The sequence below is a fragment of the Podarcis filfolensis genome (genome assembly GCF_964270895.1).
Source record: "Podarcis filfolensis genome assembly, chromosome: 2".
Taxonomy (NCBI): Eukaryota; Metazoa; Chordata; class Lepidosauria; order Squamata; family Lacertidae; genus Podarcis; species Podarcis filfolensis.
Window position 1 is genome coordinate 55,761,942 of NC_139605.1, and position 20,813 is coordinate 55,782,754.

General features: G+C 46.2%; 1 protein-coding gene across 6 annotated transcripts; it reads left to right on the top strand.

Moving 5' to 3' along the window:
• Positions 1 to 1,450: 1,450 nt before the first annotated feature.
• SLC34A1 (solute carrier family 34 member 1) lies at positions 1,451 to 20,639 on the top strand. 6 transcript variants are annotated; one of them, XM_083599994.1, is made up of 14 exons: positions 1,544 to 1,610; positions 1,794 to 1,903; positions 2,107 to 2,223; positions 2,886 to 3,080; positions 10,567 to 10,695; positions 13,725 to 13,868; positions 14,272 to 14,383; positions 14,859 to 15,054; positions 15,679 to 15,774; positions 16,893 to 16,995; positions 17,150 to 17,317; positions 17,504 to 17,620; positions 18,064 to 18,188; positions 19,163 to 20,639. In XM_083599994.1, exons 3-14 carry the CDS (start codon positions 2,118 to 2,120, stop codon positions 19,700 to 19,702), a joined length of 2,031 nt encoding a protein of 676 aa, XP_083456120.1. In that variant the 5' UTR covers positions 1,544 to 1,610; positions 1,794 to 1,903; positions 2,107 to 2,117; the 3' UTR covers positions 19,703 to 20,639. The 6 variants fall into 6 exon arrangements, with proteins under 6 accessions (XP_083456119.1, XP_083456120.1, XP_083456124.1 ...); XM_083599993.1 differs by lacking the exon at positions 1,794 to 1,903 and having other exon boundaries at positions 1,451 to 1,610; XM_083599998.1 differs by lacking the exons at positions 1,544 to 1,610; positions 1,794 to 1,903; positions 2,107 to 2,223; positions 2,886 to 3,080 and adding an exon at positions 6,644 to 7,299.
• The last annotated feature ends 174 nt before the right edge of the window (positions 20,640 to 20,813 follow it).

Below are 20,813 nucleotides of genomic sequence, written 5' to 3' on the forward strand. Positions count from 1 at the left end.
AGGAACTTTCACTACTTTGTAACCGTTAAGTTTTACTGCCTGTGCAACCTATTCTGAAGCACATGAATCTGACCTTTGGAGAGTTTGTAAGTCAACCATTGTTTTAAACCTTTTGTAAGGCTTCTACATTAACCCTTGTTTTAACTTACCTCATGTGTGGTATTTTTCTATGCTGGGGGAGAGGAAAGCTCTGGAAGGAACTTTACCTTGATGCATATATTTGTGATTTTAAATCTCTGCTGGGGTTCTCTCACCAATGAGTACTTACTCCAAACCTGGATCTTGGTATCCAGGGAATTTTCCTTTCTATACCTTTTTTTTTTTTTGAACCAACAGTAATTTGGATCACAGCACTGCAATGATGAAAAGTTCTGTAGTTCCCTATCACACCACTTAAAGACAAAGGAGCTTCATTCCAAAGTGGAATCCCAGCCATGATAAAAAATATTGGGGGGGGGGGGGAGTTCCATATTGGCTATGGTGAGAAATATGCTTGAATTGTATTTTCTTAGCCAACTCTCTCTCTGTCTTAGCTGAACACATCTACAACTTGTTTGATTTAACATAGAATGAGACATTAGAACTTCTATACTATCCAATTTCCTATTTCTGATCCAAAATAATCTCCTTTATGAGTCTTCAAAGCTGTGTGATAGGAAACTACAGCTTTTTTCATCATGGCAGAGTGTTTTCTTGACTGAGTCGCGGAAGACCTCCTGCCTGCCTTGCAGGCTTTCCCCTACCTGCCTTAGGAGAGTGGGGCCCTGACTGACTCCAGCTGGGGGGGGTGGTTATTGATATTAATTCTTTGTGTCTTTATTTTAGATTTTGCTCATGATTTATGTGGAATTAGTTCAATTTGGTTGTGAAATTTTTGATATGTTATTGTTTATGGCTACTTATAATTATGTAATTTTTTGTATGTTGCAAGCCACCTTGACCATGGTTCTAACTTTGGAAAGGCGGCTTGCAAATGAATGGATGGATGATTTTCTGTAGATCTGGATGATGTTTTAGTAGATTCCACGTCTGCTTGTTTTCTGCGGCTAGGCCAGACACTCTGTATGTTAAATCAGCTGTTCCTATTTATGATTATATATGCCTGATGCTCCATTTTTTCATCTGAAATATAATTGAAATGCTGGTGTTGGTTTCTAGATCCCAACTGAATATGAAACTACTAGTGCTACCTGCCCTGGGAACATTTTCCTGTATAAAGGGATGATGTGATTTTCCTTGAGAAGCTGTGACTGAATGTCACTTTGAGATCCCAGCATGGGAGGTGTGCCATCATCGTGTGTCCATGATGGGGCCAGGAGCAGGTTAGCATCTAGGGCAGCCCTAGAGTCTGCTTGTATCCGTGTCTCTTAAACACAGCACAAGTCGTCTTGTTCCACAACACAGGCTGATGCAGAAGTTAGCAATTAACTAAAGGAATTTCTGAGGAGGAGGGGAGTGCAGGATGGCTCTGAGGGGCAACACAAGACTCTTTAGACTTTGCTCCTATCCCGTGTATAAAGGACACCTTGTGTTTCACCAGCCACTTTGCCTTCGAGGGAAGCGTGGATGTAGGGAGTGACTTTGAGCCCTGGGTGGCCTACCTGAAGCAGGTAAGGGAACAAGTAGGGACAAGAGTCTAGGGAAGCACTAAGGGACCAAGGCTGAGGCAACCTGGGACAACCAGCCAACCAAGAAGGGCACCTTCACCAGGCATGGATTTGGCAGCTGAATCCAAGCCACTCTAAAACAGGCTCTTGGCCCTCTGATACACTGAAACCCAGAATGTCTCATAGGATGACCAGCACAATGCCAGGCAGGACTTCACTAGTTATATCCATACCAGGCTGAACCCATCTGACCTTTTGGATAGTGTGGTTTCTCTCTCAAACTGCTGAAACCTCAGGTAGGGACTCTTTTCTGTTAAGCCTTGAAAGTAATATGGAACTAGCCTGAAGCAAATGCTATGCAAATGATTGCAAGAGTCTTCTGTGCCCCTAGGGCGGGGGGACATATTTGATCAAGAGCCATGCCTTCTTGCTGTATGTGGGTGAAGCAGCTGGCACTTACTTGCAAGCACTTACTTGTTTATGACCTATGTCTGTTCAGATTGGCAGGCAATGATGTTACCTTATGGAAGAGAGAGTCCAGTCCAATGCCGCCGACCTACAGGAGGAGGAAGGGTCTTGCGGGCACCACCGTATTCCTACTGCCCCAGCCCCCAAGGTACTTAGCACGGGTGCCGACTCCTGCACCTGACTGTTCATCATACAGCACACTTGATGAGCCTGACCTCTTATTCACGCTCTTATTCACCATGCTTTCTTCTTGTCTTCCCTCTCTCTTCTGGAAGTACTGGGGGTTTGCTTGTTTTCTGTACAGTTAGCTCTCAAATAGAGCTGTGTCTAGTCTACTTATTGCTAAAACAAAAGGACTCCAGGCAGAAGCCACAGCAGGTGCAAGGACGACAGCAGCTCACCTGTGGGAAGGGATAAATATGGTACTTCCACAACCTTGTGTCCTCCAGATATTTATTAGACTCCAACTCCCAACCACCCCTGTCAACATGGCCAGTGGTCAGGGGTTATGAGAGTTACAACCCTACAAAATCTGGAGGACACTAGGATAGTTCGTTACTTTGGGCATTGCATTTTCCTGGGGAGGTATTGGGGCTCTTAAATATGGCACTGAAGATGGCCTTTTTTGGGGGGGGATGCTGGCCTATCATGGGATGGTGCAGCAGGATTTCTTTCTGCTGGATCCTTTTTGGTTGATTAGTTCCAAGGAGAGTCTCCAGAGATGCTACTAGTTTCTCTGTGAACTGCTTTACTCACAACAGGATATCCTGACCTGGGACACAAGTTAGTAATCCACATCTTTCTCCATAGCTCTGCAGAGGATCCCTGACCCTAGAGCATATCTGTTTCCCACAGTCAGTACTGTGAGTCATCTGGACCATGAGTACCTTTGCCCAGGTTCTCCTGGGAAGTTGTCTGAAACCATGGAGAAGTATGAACTGGACACTCATTCCTCCAAGCCATGGAAGGGCCCCCATGCAGGCTTGGATGAAGGCCAGAAACCAGGTAAGAGAAATATGCACAGGGCCCAGCTAAACATAAGAAGCTGTACTGGAGCTCCCTTCATTATTCAGTCTGTTTATTTATTATTGCAAGTAGGGAACATGGGGTCCTCCAGATGTTGTCAAACTACAACTCCCTATATTTGCAAAAATAATTTAAAAAACCCCAAAACATCTCACATCACCCGTGATTGTTGGCCATCTTATTTATTTTTTATATTTTTAAAATTGAATTTAGATATTGCCATATACCTGGAGGTCTCAGGGCGGTTCATCTTGGCTGAGGCTGTTGGGATTCAGAGTACAACACCAGCTGGAGGGCCAAGGGTTCCCCACTCTTGTTTTAAATATGTATGCCCAATTTTTAAAACAACCTTTTTTCCAAAGCAGTTTACAAGGTGTAAAACTGATTAAATACAAAATGTATTCTGTATAATGTTACATCCTGTTAACATTAAAACCAAAGAAGACAGCATAAAGGGGGTAGAAATTAAGAGGAAGCATGGCAGACCTCCCCAGGCAGTGTATTCTGCAACTGTGATGCCACCATTACTAAGGCCCTGTGAGTATCTGCATATCTCATAACCTGGGTGAGTTCACATAGGCAGAGGCGGTCCAAAAGCTATCCCTGCCCTTTTATCTACCTGGAGGGCATGCTCCAGCAGGGCACATCCGAGAAATAGTGCAAAAGAGGAGAGCTAGCCAAGTTGCCAAAGGGCACTGAGATGCAAAGTCAGGATTGCGAAAGTCACAACTTCTCCATGTACAGTGGTACCTCGGGTTACATACGCTTCAGGTTACAGACTCTGCTAACCCAGAAATAGTACCTCAGGTTAAGAACTTTGCTTCAGGGTGAGAACAGAAATTGTGCAGCAGCAGCGTGGCGGCAGCGGGAGGCCCCATTAGCTAAAGTGGTATTTCAGGTTAAGAACAGTTTCAGGTTAAGAACGGACCTCCGGAATGAATTAAGTTCTTAACCCGAGGTACCACTGTATCTTTCCAAGAAGGTATCAACTAGATCAGGGGTAGCAAACATAGTACCCTCCAGATATTGTTGGACTCCAGCTCTCATCAGCCCCAGCCATCAGAGGTGATGGGAACTGAAGTCCAGCAACATCCAGAGGTCACCATGTTAACTTCTGAACTAGCTCAAAGGTAGCTATCAAATTCCATCATGGGGAATCCCTCTAAATACAGAAGGTGATAGTGAAGGTGGGGTGGAGGGGAGAGGTTTGTTTTCCTAGGGAGAAATTAAGGGCCTCGTCAAACAATGTTCTGTTAGTCAACAAATGTATTCTGATTTATTGGGCAGGATCCAGATCTCTTCCTTCAAGCTAGTATTGTTGCAGTGTGATATGACGTTATCCTGAGATTCAAGCAGAATTGTTTCACGTAGAGGGTCCCCTGTCCCCACAGCTACAGTCTCCGTACGCTAGGGTTGCCATATCTTGAAGAGCAAAAAAGAGCTGCTGCCAGCCCAAGCCATGGAAAGAGGTGCACAGGGCTGCTGCTGCACCCACACACCTCTTTCTCTGGCTCAGGCTGGCAGCGGCCACAGATTGCAGAGCAGCCCAAGCCCAAGCTGCTGCCAGCCCAAGTGGAGGCAGGACCCCAGCTCTGAGCTTATCTTTGCTGCTATGTCCTCGCTCCACTGTGGCACTTTGACTTCCAGGCACAGTGCCTTCCCGGGCATGCACATGCCCCCACAACTCCCAAATACCCTCCCAAACCCAGACATTTCCTTTAAAATGTAAAAATCTGCCCAGATGGGCATATTGCCCCCCCCAAAAGAGGACATGTCCTGGTTTTCCTGGACAACCCTACGGTAGGCTAATGGCACTGCTGTATGTAAAGTGTTTGTAGCTGTTGCACGAATAACACGGGTTCCTGTTGAATGCTGCCTATAACATCATTGGCAACAGCTCTTTCCGCCCATGCCTCTGCCATTCCATAACCTTAAAAGTGCTTTAGATGCTGCGTCCTCCTCCACAATGCAAATCCAGCATGAGAGTACTTATGTAGAACACACATTATAGACAATCACCAGCATGGCTTCCCTACGGCAGTGCCTTGCTATTTTGTCATTGATTGAATTTTAATTATTCCTTTTGCTACAAATGTTCAAAGGCATTCTTTTTTGCTGCACGTATGCAGTGTAAGTGAACCCATCTTACAAGCACAGATAATTGCCCAGCTGCCTTTGCAAAGTCCATTGTTGCTAAACCCACAATGTTTAAGAAGTCTGTGAAAAGGGAATGAGGGCTGTTGCATGCGTTCAAGTAAGGGCGCTGGCAAAACTGAATGTCCCTGCTTAAATGCTTGTGTGCAGGATTGAGGGGGAATGAGTTCCATGTGCTTTGATCCTGTGAGCTACTGCTGCAGCTCCCTTGCCCTGCTCAAGATACCAGAAATTGACCTCGGGGCAAGGGCAGTGACTGCTGCTCCCTAGGCTTCACTAGAAGTTCACAAAAAGTTTGACCTGTTGCAAACATTTGCTTTCAGGGTGAGCTGCAGGATGCTTGTGCATTCACAAAGGGAACTTTGTGAACCCCTCCCGATAAGCCACAGCCACATTCTTCCTTGCGTTTCCATGATCTTTCACTTAGTCTTCACTGCCTGGTCAGAATATAGAAATATGGGAATCTTCCTTATACCAGATCAGACTGTTTCTCTGTTTAGCCTAGTATTCCAGGTATCTTCAACTTTTCAGATCCAGGACCCACTTTTAACCCAAACAAGAATTTACATGGTGCTAGTGCTCCTGTTGTGACCCATATTGTACTAGTGGGTCCTGACCACCACTTGAATTCCAGTGGACTCTACTCTTACCTGCGATAGCTTTCAAAGAGTCTCAGGCAGATGTTTCACACAGCACCTGCATCACTTGAGGTCACCACCTTGCTGATGCTAAGCAGATCTAGATCTGGTTAGTACCTAGAGATGTGGCTGCCTGGGAGCCACCTTGGGTGGCCATGATGCCATGATGGAAGATAGGTGGAATATAAATGTTGGACATGAAGAAGACAACAATGAAGAAGACGATGCACCTTGCACAGCAGGGATGGATAAGTTGTGTTCTTTCCCATGCTTTGGACTACAACACCCATCATCCCTGACCACTGGCCATGCTGACTGATGAAAACTGGAGTCCTATAATGCCTGCAGGTCTCTCCATCTCTGGTGTGCACTATTGCTGTTTTGCAGAAGATTACTGGTTTGGTTGCTTCCACATTAGCTTTTTCCAGCATTGCTGTCCAGTCACTCAGTTTTTATGAAGTATCCAGATGATGAAATTGTCAGGTCATTGCATTCCAGTGTTTCTCACTTGATTTGTTTTTGCTGCTATTATTATTATTATTATTATTATTATTATTATTATTATTAAGCATCAGCCTGTCTAGAGCTTTTTAGGGATAAATTTAACTGAACACTTCCTGTTGACAGGCTTAGCATGAATGATTAATTCCAGGTGTACCCGGTAAAGCTCTCAGCAATGAATATCCTTCCCCCCCCCTTGCTTATCTTAATTGCCCCAATACCACCCTACATTCCTGAAGTGGAGGGTAGAAAGAAGGCTTAAATTATTAATACCTTTTTCAATTTAAATTTTCTGTTGTGAAACAGTGCTATTTCTCTAAAGAAATAATGGAGAAATCAGTAATCAAAGCCTCCCTCACTAGTCCCCAGGTACAGAAACTGATATTGAGGCAATTAAGAAACTATTCAAGGGGCAATAAACAAAGTATTTGTTGCTAATCCACACCTCTAGCAATAAAACGGGCTGACTCTACACAAGCAGCAAACTTTTAATTAACAGTAGTGGCAATCTCTGCTGAATGGGAATTAGCTGTGAGTAAACATTATAAGAAGATCTCTTGGCCATAAGATACGGCACCAGTGAGTAATATAGAGCTGTAATGAGTGCTTGTGCGCACCTCCCTTTTAATTTCCCTTGTAGTGAAGTGCAGAAAAGCAATGCCTCAACAGCACTCAAGAGCCCAAGTGTGGTAGCCACCATTATGCTTTGAGTTTCAAACAACAGGCAGAAAAAAAGAAGTCTTGTTAACATCCTTTTTCAGTAAATGGGTTGCATCTTGGATTCTGTGTGTTCACCCTGACCACAGGCCCCTGTCCTTAACAGACAAAGCTTCAAAGAGGAGGCCCTCCCATTTATGTATAACCAGAACGGACTGCAGCCATCACCTCAGTGGTACCAGGGCAAGGTGCAATGGGAGGGAGGCGTGGCAAGTTGCTATGGAGACCGTGCCACGTCTTCCTGTCAGAGAGAGGGCCCGGGTGTCATGTGACATGGAAGCAGCCCTCCTGCCATGTCTGCCAGGGGCCTTTCTGAGGAGAGGACGGGGAGGAGACCGCCAAGGAGCCCTCCCTGGTGGCTCCTGACATGGGAACTAACGTGCAGACCGGCAGCGCAGGAGGAGGGTGCTGTAAACAGGTTCTGTTCTGGAGCTGAGGCCTTGGGCCAGGGGGAGAGCCACATCCATGGGCAGACGCAGGGAACCTGTGGCTGTCCAGAGACAGTTGGACTACAGTTCCACCTATTCCCTGACTATGGGTCTTGCTGGCTGGGGCTGATGGGAGGTTCCCAATATCAGGAGGGCCTCCGGTTCCCCAGCCCTACCCTTGGGCAAGAGGGCAGTGACCACTTCTGGTGGGCTAGGCATACTGTGCTACTTGGGCAAAATTGTTACCTGTAATAATAATTTTATTATTTGTAATCCACCCATCTGGCTGGGTTGCCCCAGCCACTCTGTACCAGGTTTTGCAGGATTAGGGTGACCATAAACCATAGCCCAAAGATACAACTGTGTTCACAGGGGCTTAATTTTCTTCAAGGAGCAGCCTAAGGCTACCACCCCAAATAAGCCCCTTCCCCCAGAAAGTTGTGATACCAAGGGACCAGTGACTCACCCATCCTTGATTTCTGGCCCTTCTACCATCAGTTCCAGGACTGCAGGAGCAGAAATAATGATAAGCCCAGAGCTCATTTGGAAGCCTAAGGCCTCGCTTCCCTCAAGGCTTGGGTAGAGGAGGAGACAAAGACTAGTCACTAGCACATGCTCTGGATCAAGGTGGTGGAAGAAGGTGGGGCAGCTGGGGTCTCAGTCTCTGCCTATGAATATTTTAGAACATAAGTAGAGGAGTGTCATCCCCCCCCATCCTCCCATTTTGTATCTAGCTCAGCCATCTTGTGCCTTGGTATACTGGTACTGCTGGTACTGCTGGTACTGGCTGAATACCTGGCATAAGCTTCATCCACAGCTGCTGGTGAAATTATCATTACTTACATGGCCAGTTTAAAGCATGATTCTAAGGCAGGGATGGAGAACTTGTGGTCCTCTAAGATGTTGTTGGATTTCAATTCCCACCAGTCCCAGCTGGCATTGTCAATAGTCAGGGATGATGGGAGCAACCTTTGAAGAGCCACAGGTTCCCCAACCCTGTTTCTAGGAACTAGCCCAGTTCCCTCCTTTCCCCCAATACTTCAGCTTCCCTTATAATAGCATGTCATTTATCTTGCTGTTGCAGTTTGCCTCGTAGCTCATTGGCTATTTAGCATTTAATCACTATATAATTAGAAATGTGGACACAACTTGATTTTTTGTCTTCTAGTATTAGGAGAAGTGAGACTGAGCTATGCTTGTGCAAGAACAAAAAATAGCACAGAATATCTGAGAAACTCCCTAGATACAAACAAAGCAGTGGGGGACATTTTCACAATCACATACTGTTCCTCCATGTACTGTATGTTAAGTCTTAAGCTTTTTTCCTCAGCCAGTATGACCAAACTGCCAACTGCTTATGTGTGTGAACTTTCATTTCAAATTATAAAATCTGTGGGTCGTTCCAACCTGCTAGATAACACAGTGTGTGCAATGAGTCAATACTTTAATGTTGACTATTACTTCTTTTAAGACAGTGATGGGATTCTGTGGCCTTCTAAATGCTGTTGGACTCTCAACTCCCATCAGTCCCAAACAGCACGGCTAATAGTCACAGGGATTATGGGAGTTGTAGTCAAACAACATCTAGATAGCCACAACTTCTCCATCCCTGTTTCAAGAAAGCAATTTTAATTCGGAGCATGTCCCACTGAAGTCAGTGAGTCACTTCTGAGTAAACTGGTGTACAATAGGGTTGCATATTATAGGATGCAGCTGAGGAAATAAATAAGTTCAACTAGCTACCGTTATGTCTGTTATCTTAATCAAGCTGATAAGGACTTTCACCATCCCCCTTAACTCTGGCCTAACGAATATCCTAACATTCACCCTTATACCCAAAATAAACAGAAGATGTGAGCATTTGTAAAAGTCAAAGCCGGGGTCAGAATGCCTGAAGGGTATTGTGTGCAAAGCCGTAGATACAACTTCATCATGAATCAGTAATGATTCCCTGCTTGTTAGACTTGATGTGAGACATCAAGGCTGTATAACAGTGACAACGACACACAATCTGTTTCCAGCTGATAAATATTGAGAGAGAACATTTCCTACAGAGAAGTCTCCCTTGAGAGAAACAGCTGAGGCATAGGATTGTGCAAACTAGCTCAAACCTTTGCTGACCCCCATCTCTCTCACACTGCCCTTCGGTCAGAGTTAAGGTGCTCATGTTGTGTTAGGACGCACTTCCTTTGCATTGTTCTCAGTTGCCCATGCTGGCTGCGTGGGTGCCTGAAGGAGTGCAGTTCCCACTTCTGTCCATTTCCCTGCTGCGAAGCACTCAGCATTTATAGAAAGATGATTGGCAGGTTCCTTACTGTTACTAAGCAACCCACACTGGAGTTAAAATGAAATGGGTTTGTTTTTAGAACTGGAATGCCAGTCTGACTAAATGATGCCTCTCCTCCACCTCCCTCTTAGTGCAGATTGGGGCACAAGCTGACCTGGTGGTCATTTTGTGCTTTTGCTTTGTACCTTTCCTCGTTATTTTTTTGTATTCTAGTTACAGGGCCTGAAAAAAATCTCCCTGCAGAGATTCAGGGCTCATCCAGACTTCCTGTTGCGCCATGTTTTCCAGGCTCAGGTCCAGAATTTAAATCTCCATGTCCACGTGTTTGGCTTTTCTTTCCCCCTCGACACTTTCCCTGGGAAAACTCACATTTTACCGGTGAATCGGAGCAAATGGCAATCCTCAGTGGAAGCTCAAGTCTCACCCACACTTCTGTTTATCTTGTGCCTAGAAAGCATGTGTCCGAGCAGGTTTCCTGTGCTCTTCTCCTTTCCAAGAAAAAACTCACTCTTTAGCAATATATCAGAACAAATGGCAATCCGGGGAATACCTGAATTGCCCTTTGCTCTGATGGAGTGCTAAAGGGTGGTTTCCCCCCAGGCGAAAGCAGCTGGACAAGAGGAAGTATGGAGAAGCCCTAAGTGTGGGGAAAGAAGGGAATAATTGGTGGGTGCAGGGGACTTGAGAGGCTTCAATTGACCAAGATAATCTCTAACCTAATGTCTGTTGTTCCATTGCAGCACTTGGAAGATGGGCAAGGACCAAATCCATCCTCATCTCCATTCTCAAGGTGCCTCTGATGTTTGGCTTTTTGTACCTGTTTGTGTGCTCCCTTGATCTGCTGAGCTCTGCTTTCCAGTTGGCAGGAGGTGAGGGTCACAATGTATGCCTGTCTCCCCTTCCTCCCTTCCTTTCTCTATAGGGTCCATGGGAATGAAGCTGCTTGATCCCCTTCCCTTTGGTCTTATGGCTTCCACTTCCTGCCTTTCTCTGGAACTGGAGTAGGTCCTGCTGAGTCCAGGCTATTGCAAAAGAGCCTGAGGTCAACAGCATGGACAGGGAGAAGTGCTTTCTCGTTGCTCCCATGGTTAAAGACTGCCAGTTCTGGACCCCTTCATCCAGATGTGCTTTTCCTGATGGGGAGGCCAGAATCCTCAGAATCTCTTTCAAAAACAAGCCATTTTGTTTGGAACATTTATTTAGTTTTCTAGCACAACTAGAAAATGACTCATCCAGAGAGGAAGCATTTCTGGTTTGCTTTGTCCTGCTGCTTTACAAGCTGCATTTAAATTGTGGTAGCCACATCTGCTACATTTTATAAGTGGCTCAAGGAAAATTCTGCCTTGCTTTGTAGGCCCTACTTGTCAATGTTAGTATTTCATGCCTCCGATGCTGCAGATGTGATTGGTGTAATTCACATGCCTGTCTGGGAAGAGTGTGGGAACGGAAGACAGTCTTATCTCTTCCGCTATGTGTACTGTTACACTGTACAGTGGCACCTCGGGTTGAGAACTTAATTAGTTCTGGAGGTCCGTTCTTAACCTGAAACTGTTCTTAACCTGAAGCACCACTTTAGCTAATGGGGCCTCCCGCTGCCGCTGCGCTGCCAGAGCATGATTTCTGTTCTCATCCTGAAGCAAAGTTCTTAACCCGAGGTACTATTTCTGGGTTAGTGGAGTCTGTAACCTGAAGCATATGTAACCTGAGTTACCACTGTATTTTTGCTTTTGCTTTTGTTCTCTGTTCCCTTGGAGCTGGAGAGAAAACATGCAGTGATTCTTTTGTTGGTATGTAGCGTGTAAATAAATACGTAGATTAGCTCTACAATGTCTCGTTCTTCTTGCTGTGTTACGTCAGGAGATTAGTGTGCATATATCAGTTGATGTATGTCGCTGAAGCGCACTGGAGAAGAAGGGGAATGCCTTTTCCAGAGCTGCGCATACCGTAGGAACGCTCAGAGTTTGGGGGCTGCAGGGGCACCGCATGGTGTTTTTCCAACAGTCAACCCCACCTCTCAGTCCTGAAATGTATTGTCATACCACTTTGTGTTCTCAGTTCAGCATCTAACGGGGGCAGCGCAATATCTCATGAGCCCCGAGATTCATTATCCTTGTATTGCATTCTCTCCTTCTTTGGCGATCACTCGTAGCCAAGTAAGATTGTCTTCCATGAATATGGTCTTAACAGTGTGTCCATAGGTGACTGAGGAGGCCAATTCTGGATCTGCACATCCTTCCACAGTGGGGACATAGGTTTTCAGGCAGGAGTTGATCACAGTGAGAGTTTGCCAAATGTGCCTTCCTCTTAGCTTGTTTCTCTCTTTCAGCCTGAGTAAGTGCTTCTTCAAAGTCCATGACACCTTTGGTAGAGGCTGTTCTCCAATTGGAGCGCTCGCAGGCCAGTGTTTCCCAGTTGTCAGTGTTTATACTACATTTTTTTAGATTTGCCTTGAGAGCGCCTTTAAACCTTTTGTGTTGTTCACCGGCATTACACTTTCCATTCCTAAGTTGGGAATACAGTAGCTGCTTTGGAGGACGATAATCAGGCAACCAAACAACATGACCAGTCCAACAAATGTTGAAGAATCATTGCTTTGACACTGGTGATCTTTGTTTCTTCCGATACACTGACATTAATTCACCTGTCTTACCAAGTGATAGTAATTTTTTTTTGAGACACCTGAATCCCAAAATTGTTTTAGACCTTCTATATTGCATTATACCACATTTCATGGTTATGGAGTTAGTGATATTTCAAAATGTGCTCGCAGCAGAATGCTAGAGACTCAGAACCCAAAAAACATATTGCAAGAGGCCTCCAGTGACCAAGCATGGCTTTTGTTCTCTGCACAGCTTCTGCTTGTGCCTCCCACATCTCTACTTCTTCCTGATTTTTGGGTCCTGTTATCCCTTGTTCTTGATCAATTTGCATTTCACAGGAGAGGCCCTCTGTCCCTTGAGAAGGGTTATCTTGCTTGGCCTTCTAATAAAGTCACTTTGGTTTCCTTCTATATCAGGGACCTGCTACCGACTACTACTGGATAGCATCATATTCTCCTTTCCACTGCCTCATTTCACTGGCTCTCTATAGTTGGCTCCTTTGTGTTTGCCTTCCCATCTATGCTGTTGGCAGGGCTGGGCATGGGGGAGTAGAAATCTGGTTTTGAATCTGGTTACATTTGTATCCCATTCAGTTGCAGGGAGGGGGGACCCGTGTGGACTCGTAGGGTGGAAGGCTGTGTGGCCAACGGTAGGTGGAGCCTTTGCCAATGACTGGTGGAGCCAACTAATTCTACTTTTGCCCCCTCCTCCTCCTCCCTGCTGAATTATGCAAGGGCAACACTGGGACAAAGGAGGAGGCAGCTGACAGCCAAGGGCACCCCCTGGCTGGATGTAATCAAGAAGGCAGGCAGGCGGGGGCTGGCTGAGGGGCAGACTTAAGTTGGTGGGGCACTGCTTGCCTGGGTGGAGAATGGAGAAAGATGTGTGGAGCAGGCAGAAAGCTCTGACTTTTGCATGGCTGCTATGTAGCCTACTGTACAAAGTCAAGAGTCACATCCAGTGCTCTACCCACTTTGGCCTCTGGCCCCACTAACCAGTGGCGTGTGGCCTCTGGAAGGTCCCCCACAAGGGAATGTGGCCCTTGGTCTGCAAAAGGTTCCCATTCATGGTCAATCTAGAGAAGCATGAACAACCTTCCACTTACATGTTTCCTTCCTTAGTGAAAAGCAGCTAAACTTGGGAGTGGAAGAATGCCGGGGAGGAGGGGCTTGCTTAAGGATTTCAATTCCAGCCAGCTTGTTGCTGCTAGAAATCCCTTCCCCAATTTGTGAGCAAATGTGGAAACATTTGGGTCTTACCAAGTGCTCACACAGAGACTTCTGTCTTCTGCCCCATAGGTAAAGTAGCCGGGGACATTATCAATGACAACGCCATCCTCTCCAACCCAGTGGCAGGGCTTGTGGTGGGAATCCTGGTCACCGTCCTGGTTCAGAGCTCCAGCACCTCCAGCTCCATCATCGTCAGCATGGTCTCCTCGGGGCGTGAGTCATTCTGGCAAACATCAATGTAGAAGGGAGGGGATGTTTCTGGAGGTGTGGCTTCATGTGGGTGCAGGAGAAATTAGGTTGCATGCTCCCCACTACTCCGTTCCCTCATTTGATTCTTGAATGTCTACTGGCGTCACTGTAGCCATCAATTTGCCTTGGCAGCATTTTCATACTTTGCTGCTATCACAAGGTATCTTTGAATTTGGCTGGGAGTGGGAGACGGATGAAATCTGAATGGGATGTGTGCAGGGCTGAGGAGGAAGGGAGAAGAAGACAGCACATGTTGGGGCACCATAGAGAGGTTGTTTGCTTGAAACCTCACTCTGTTTCTAGTGCCCCAGATGGGGTACGGAGTCAGAGTACCCAGAAGGCACTGCCCTTGCCCTTTCCTTCCTAGTGCTGGAGGTACGTTCCGCCATCCCCATCATCATGGGTTCCAACATTGGCACTTCGGTCACCAACACCATTGTGGCACTGATGCAGTCCGGTGACAGAGATGAATTTAAGAGGTGAGTGTTGTGGTGGGCATGCGATGGGAGCAACCAGTGGGGCTGTTGAAAAGTGGAGATTGGTGTGGGCTGCATCTATGGGGTATTTTAGAGAGAAAGCCAGTTGTAGTGCAGCTGACAGAGATGGGTGAAGACCAGGAATTAGGAGGGGATCAGAGGCGCTTGGAAACTTTAGGGTGACTGAAGCTCCTGAGGCCCATAGGAACTGACTGGGGCAGTGAGGAACAAGACCATCTTAACAAGGGAGTAACCGTACTTTTGACTGACTGGGTAGGCCGAGTAGACAGACAAAGATCTGGAGTGGATGGGTGGATTGGAGAGAGATTTGGCCATGCAGAGGGAAATTGTTTGGCAACACAATGGTAACATGAAGTATCTGATATTTGGACCATTGCCCAGTTGAGACCATCCCCATCATTCTCATCCCCGCACTGCTACAGTTCACATCAGTGATGGCTTCTCTACTGCCTTTCAGAGCCTTTGCAGGGGCCACCTTACATGACTGCTTCAACTGGTTGTCAGTGCTGGTTTTGCTGCCTCTTGAAGTGGCCAGTGGCTATCTGCACTACCTCACCACGGTGACTGTGGCAACTCTCAACTTCCCCAGTGGACAGGATGCTCCAGAGCTTCTGAAAGTAATCACAAAGCCCTTCACTAGCCTTATTATCCAGGTGTGTGTTGTTGGCAAGTCGTGCGTGGTCTCTTTGGGCCATGTCCTTATCCTCCATTCTACCATCCAGTTCTCTCTCCAGGTGGTGAGTGTCAGGAGCCTAGCCTTTGTCTACATCTAAGGACTGTGGATCTGTTGGTCTCTGTGAAGTTCATACCTTCAATATATTGTGGGGCTACTGAAAGATAATTATTTGGCTGCTGGTAAAGGGTCTATGTCCAAGATGCTGTAAAGCAAAGTAGGAAAAGGGATTTGGTAGCCAATAGTTGAGGGGAAAATGGGGAGCCAAGCAAGTCCTGCTTTACTCACTTCAGGTCACAACTCATGCAATAGGAGAAATGTTATTCTCTTATGGTGCAAGATATTGTGATGGGGACAGCCTTGGCAGGGGGAAGCCCAGGTAGGTGTTGCAGTCAGTTCCCTAAGAACCCAGCTCAATTCCATAGCTTCAAGCTGATATAAAAATTGCTAGTCTGTTTGTCCAGGATTTCTAAAGAGAACATAAATTTCCAGACACTCCATGCCAGGGGTCTGCTTCTCCTTCTCCTCCTTTTACAGGAAACTTTGGGCTCTCTGTCTCCCATCCCTGACAGCATATCCATTATCTTTCCCCCTGTTCCCACAGCTGGATAAGTCAGTGATCACCGGCATTGCTACAGGTGACGAGAGTTTGCAAAACAAGAGTCTGATCAAGGTGTGGTGTAAAGCATCAGCTCCACAGGTGAGAGTTCAGGGTGTGTGTGGCCGGGGTGATGTGATGGGAGGGCTAGAAGCAGTAGGTGCTGAGTATCAGAATGTGCTGATGGTCCTGGCAGAAGACTTCAAGTCAGCGACTCAACATTTAACTACACAGTCCAGAAATTGATCAATGAGACACCTTTGGGCATTTTGGAGAACGGAGTGTGAACAATTTCCATTTCTGTGCAGGGTTGGAAAGTAAGGTTGCACAGATCCTAGGGCACAATTGTGCTTTTTGGAGACAACAAAGCAGGAATGTTGGGGTGTGAGAGATGACATTGACCCGGTTCGCAGATCCTATTAAACCACCGTTAAAATTAAGCCATGGTTTAATGTGCTGGTTCACAGTGCTGAAATCACAGGAGCTTCACTTCTCCCCTGCTCCTGCTGCTACTGTCCCCAGGAAACAAGCCATGATTTGACTTGTCATGTTGTCTTAAGCCAGTGGTGTCCAAACTTTATTCAAAGAGGGCCAACCAAGTTGTTGACCTTTTTTAAGATTGAAGTTGTGGAGGTTTTTTTTAGGATTTTACCCCAGGAAATAAAATAAAATGCCACAGGGGCTGGATTAAACCGACCAGTGGGCCAGATTAGGCTTCAACCCAAGGACTATGGTCACAGTGCTTAGCCAAAAAGACTGGACTTATGTGAGATGTTAACGCAAGCACACAGAATCATTATGGACAGGCATGGGAGACAATGCATTAAAATGAGCATTATGCGTTGCTATCCATTAAGAGCCATGAACAATGAAGTGCCATTTTAAGGATTAATTGATCACTGATGCGAGGTTGACAGCATTTAGAGGTTTTACTAGTGGGTTATCTAGAGACTCTTTGAAATAAGGCAAGTACTGTGGTGGAAACCTGACAAAACAAGGATGATTGGTGTTGGAATTAGCATTTTAGTATTCTTTTGCCTGCTTGAAATAAGTCGGAATGCACAAAGGAAGTAATTTAGGATGGCTAACTGAAATGGCTAAACAGAGACACCAAATATTAACTATAGAACAAGGCCCTTTCTGTCTCAGCATGGGTGACTCTTTCCCAAGGTCCACAAAGCGCCTGCATGTGGCTGATGCCTCCCTCCCTTTTTCTACAGATTTCTTCCTTGAGCTCTAGAGGAAGCTTCCTGAACTGTAGCTCCCGTGCCCTGTGCAGCTTGGACAGTGCTGGGAACCTCAGCAGGGCTGTGAAAGAGAAATGTAAGAACTGCCAACCCCAGGCAGCAGGACCCTGTTAGAAATGGCAGCTGTACCTGTGCCATTCCTATGAAGGCAGCAAGGGAGAATCATGACTTAGGGCAAGAGGAATTGGATTGTTCCTAATGCACTCTCTGCACCTTGCTCCTTCACCTAGGCCATCACCTGTTTGTGGACACCACTCTGCCAGACTTGGCTGTGGGTCTCCTGCTGCTGGCTGCCTCACTGATTATGCTGTGCACCTGCCTGATCATGCTGGTCAAGATGCTCAACTCTGTGCTCAAAGGCCATGTGGCCAAAGCAATCCAGAAGGTCATCAACACAGGTAGGCTGGCTGAAACCAGGCCCAGAGAGAACTCCTGGCTCCCTCAGTGGATACCCAGCCGTGAGCCAAAGGGTGTGGATTCTAGAGGAGACTCTCTGGGTTCCAGGCCACCAGAAGTTCACTAACTGGGTTCTCATGGCTGAAGCTATCTGTGGATCTCAGTCTTTCCTCCTTGTTCCTGGGCAGATCTGCCATCCCCTTTTGGCTGGGTTGCTGGCTACTTCGCCATGCTTGTTGGTGCTGGAATGACCTTTATTGTACAGAGCAGCTCAGTCTTCACTTCAGCAATCACGCCACTTATCGGTAAGTCAGCACTTACTCTGGTTCCATGGGCAAGATAGAAGGGATGTGTGTGTTTACACAAAAGGAAACTAAAATGGCCAGACTGACAATAAAGCCTATAAGTCCCGTCTCTCCCACTCGGCCTCTTATGAGGAAGTGGGTCTTCGGATTCCTGAATATCACTAAGCCAATATAAACATTTAGAAAGACCAAGGTGTTGCTGTAACTTCTGCTAAACAGTAAGTGATGGTGCTGTGAAGCATAGCTAGCTCTGGAATCCCTCAGGAAGAAGATGTCATGAGTAATAGCAGAATATGTCTCGAGCCGCTCTTTCAGTGGCATAAAGGCCAGGTCTTTAAAAAGGAATGTTCCCCATTGCCTGTTATCTTGAGTGACTGTTGAGGGGAAAGAAAGTGCTGTTTTCCTGATGGTTTTCTCTTTTTTCTTCTTCTTCTGTGGGACAGGCCTTGAGCTGATTAGCTTGGAACGTGCTTATCCACTCACCCTTGGTTCCAACATCGGAACAACCACCACAGCTATCCTAGCTGCCCTGGCAAGTCCAGGAGACAAGATGGCCAGTGCCTTCCAGGTGAGCAGATGCCCTCTCCCTACTTAGTTAGGGTGGAATTACTTTAGAAGAGCATACCTTCCAAGCCAAGGGTGTGTGTGTGTGTTATGTATACATACACACACACACACATATGCATTATATACACAAATGCTGCCAAACAGAATCCACCTTGCACAGTTTGCGCATCCCAAGTCAAATATGGCTGATTTCAGCAATACCCATCTAGTCTTTTATGTATTTCTGTTTACTGCAAATGCAAATGCAATGAATCTCTGCTTGGGAAAAAGGCAGTATAGAGAAGCAAGCAAGCAAGCAAGCAAACAAACAAACAGTTTGTCATGACCGCATTGATCTTGGAAGGTCCAGGGTTATTATTATGTATTACATTTACTGTATTTTTCACTCTATAAGACGCACCAGACCACAAGACGCACCTAGTTTTTGGAGGAGGAAAACAAGAAAAAAAATATTCTGAATCTCAGAAGCCAGAACAGCAAGAGGGATCGCTGCGCAGTGAAAGCAGCAATCCCGCTTGCTGTTCTGGCTTCTGGGATAGCTGCGCAGCCTGCGTTCGCTCCATAAGACGCACAAACATTTCCCCTTACTTTTTAGGAGGGAAAAAGTGAGTCTTATAGAGCAAAAAATACTGTATATCCCACCTTTCTTCCAAGGAGCTCAGGGTGGCATATGTAGTTCTCCCCCACCCCATTTACCCTCACAACAACCCTGTGAGGTCAGTCAGACTGAGAGACTGTGGCCAACCCAAGGTCAACCATTGACCTTCATGGTTGAATGTGAATTTCCACTCTTGTCTGTCAGATGTCAATCCAGCACTCTGGCCGCTGCACCACACTGGCTCTTAAAACATGAAGTGGCCCATGGGGAAAGTGGGGTTATCTTCTTTACATGCCCTACCTGTTTCAGCCTGGCATGCCATCATTTCTCAGTCTTGCTCCAGGATGGTTGCTATGTTTCTGTTTCCCCCTCCTCAGATTGCTCTTTGCCATTTCTTCTTCAACATCTCTGGAATCCTACTGTGGTATCCCTTGCCTTGCACCCGTCTGCCCATTCAGATGGCCAGAGCGCTAGGTGAGCAGACGGCCAAATACCGCTGGTTTGCCATCTTCTACCTACTCATCTGCTTCCTGCTGTTGCCATTGCTGGTTTTTGGACTCTCCATGGCAGGATGGCAGGTCCTGGTGGGAGTGGCAGCCCCTTTCCTGTGCCTTCTGGCTTGTGTGGCCTTTGTCAACGTCATGCAGTCCCGAAGTCCCGGCCGACTGCCCCGGTGGCTCCAGAGTTGGGACTTCCTGCCGTACTGGATGCACTCCTTGCAACCCATGGATGAGCTGATCACTAGGGCCACACTGTGTTGCGCTGGTCGTCGCTCAAGCAGCCAAGAGGAACAAAGTGATTTATCTCCTCAGATTAAAGCCAGTCTCTCAATCACTTCCTTAAAGGAATTGTCACTACCACCAAGGCCCTCTCCCCGACTAAATTTACCAGCAGTGCAAAATGCTACCCACCTGTAACCTGTGTTGGAACATAGCCCCATTGCTGCCTGCAGATAGTGGTGCTCAGCAGAAAAGGAATGATAGACCTGACCTCTGAAAACAAAGTGTACCTGCCACCGTGTAGGGAAGGGTGTGTGTGTGTGTGTGTGTGTGTGTGTGTGTGTGTGTGTGTTGAGCTGCAGTGCTGGTGGCTTCATGTGTGACTCTAGCTGTATGACTGCCATGTGTGTACCTGTCTTCCAGCCATTGTGGATTCTTCTGCCACTGTGTATGACCCGGTATTGTGTGTGTGTATAAATGTGCATTCAACTGTTGCTTTAAACATCAGTGTGTGTGGCTTGCATCCATGAGTGCAAAATTCAGCCTTTGCAACTGTGTGTCTCTCAAGGTGAAGGTGTTTTGTGTGCAGTGCATTAGATGCCCTGCCATGAGTTGGTTTGGGAAGTTGAGCAAGGTCTAAGCTCAGGATGTTCTGCATGGAGACAGCAGGGAAGTTCTTCCTGTAGCAGCACTGGGGATTATCCTGTGAAGTATTTTTCAGGATGTGCCACACAGTTGCAATATATTAAACATAATTATGTAGTGGTGCTTGGAGATCATTCTCCACCCTCCTTTCCTGACAATATGGTGCCAATAGCCTCTTTGTGACCTCTTGTCTCTCTATGACGGGGGTTCTAGACATTGCTTTAGTAAATATCATCTTTAATTTTTAAAAATTGTTTAGAAGTTTTAAGAAAAGTATTGCTACCTCCCCATTCACATTGCTTTTATATCTGCAGATGAGTTCTGAACAATTTTCTAGGTGGACTATCAGGGCTCAGTAGGATGGGAATGGGATGAGATAAGTGGCTTGAAGGGGCTTTTTTCCATGTATCTTTTGTGGTACAACTTCTTGCTTTCAGTCAAAGTGCAAACCAGAGTTTCATGGTTCAAATAAAAATCCAGATTGGGAAGAGCTTGATGTTTATTATTTACAAAATTTGGTGCACTATTATCTTTGTCACACACACCCCCCCAACTCACCCAATGTACAGCAAAGTTGTATAATGCAGATCAACAGCTAGCAGTCAGCAAAAAGAAATTGCACATAAAACAAAAGCCATTTCTTACATATTTTTGAAAAAAAAAC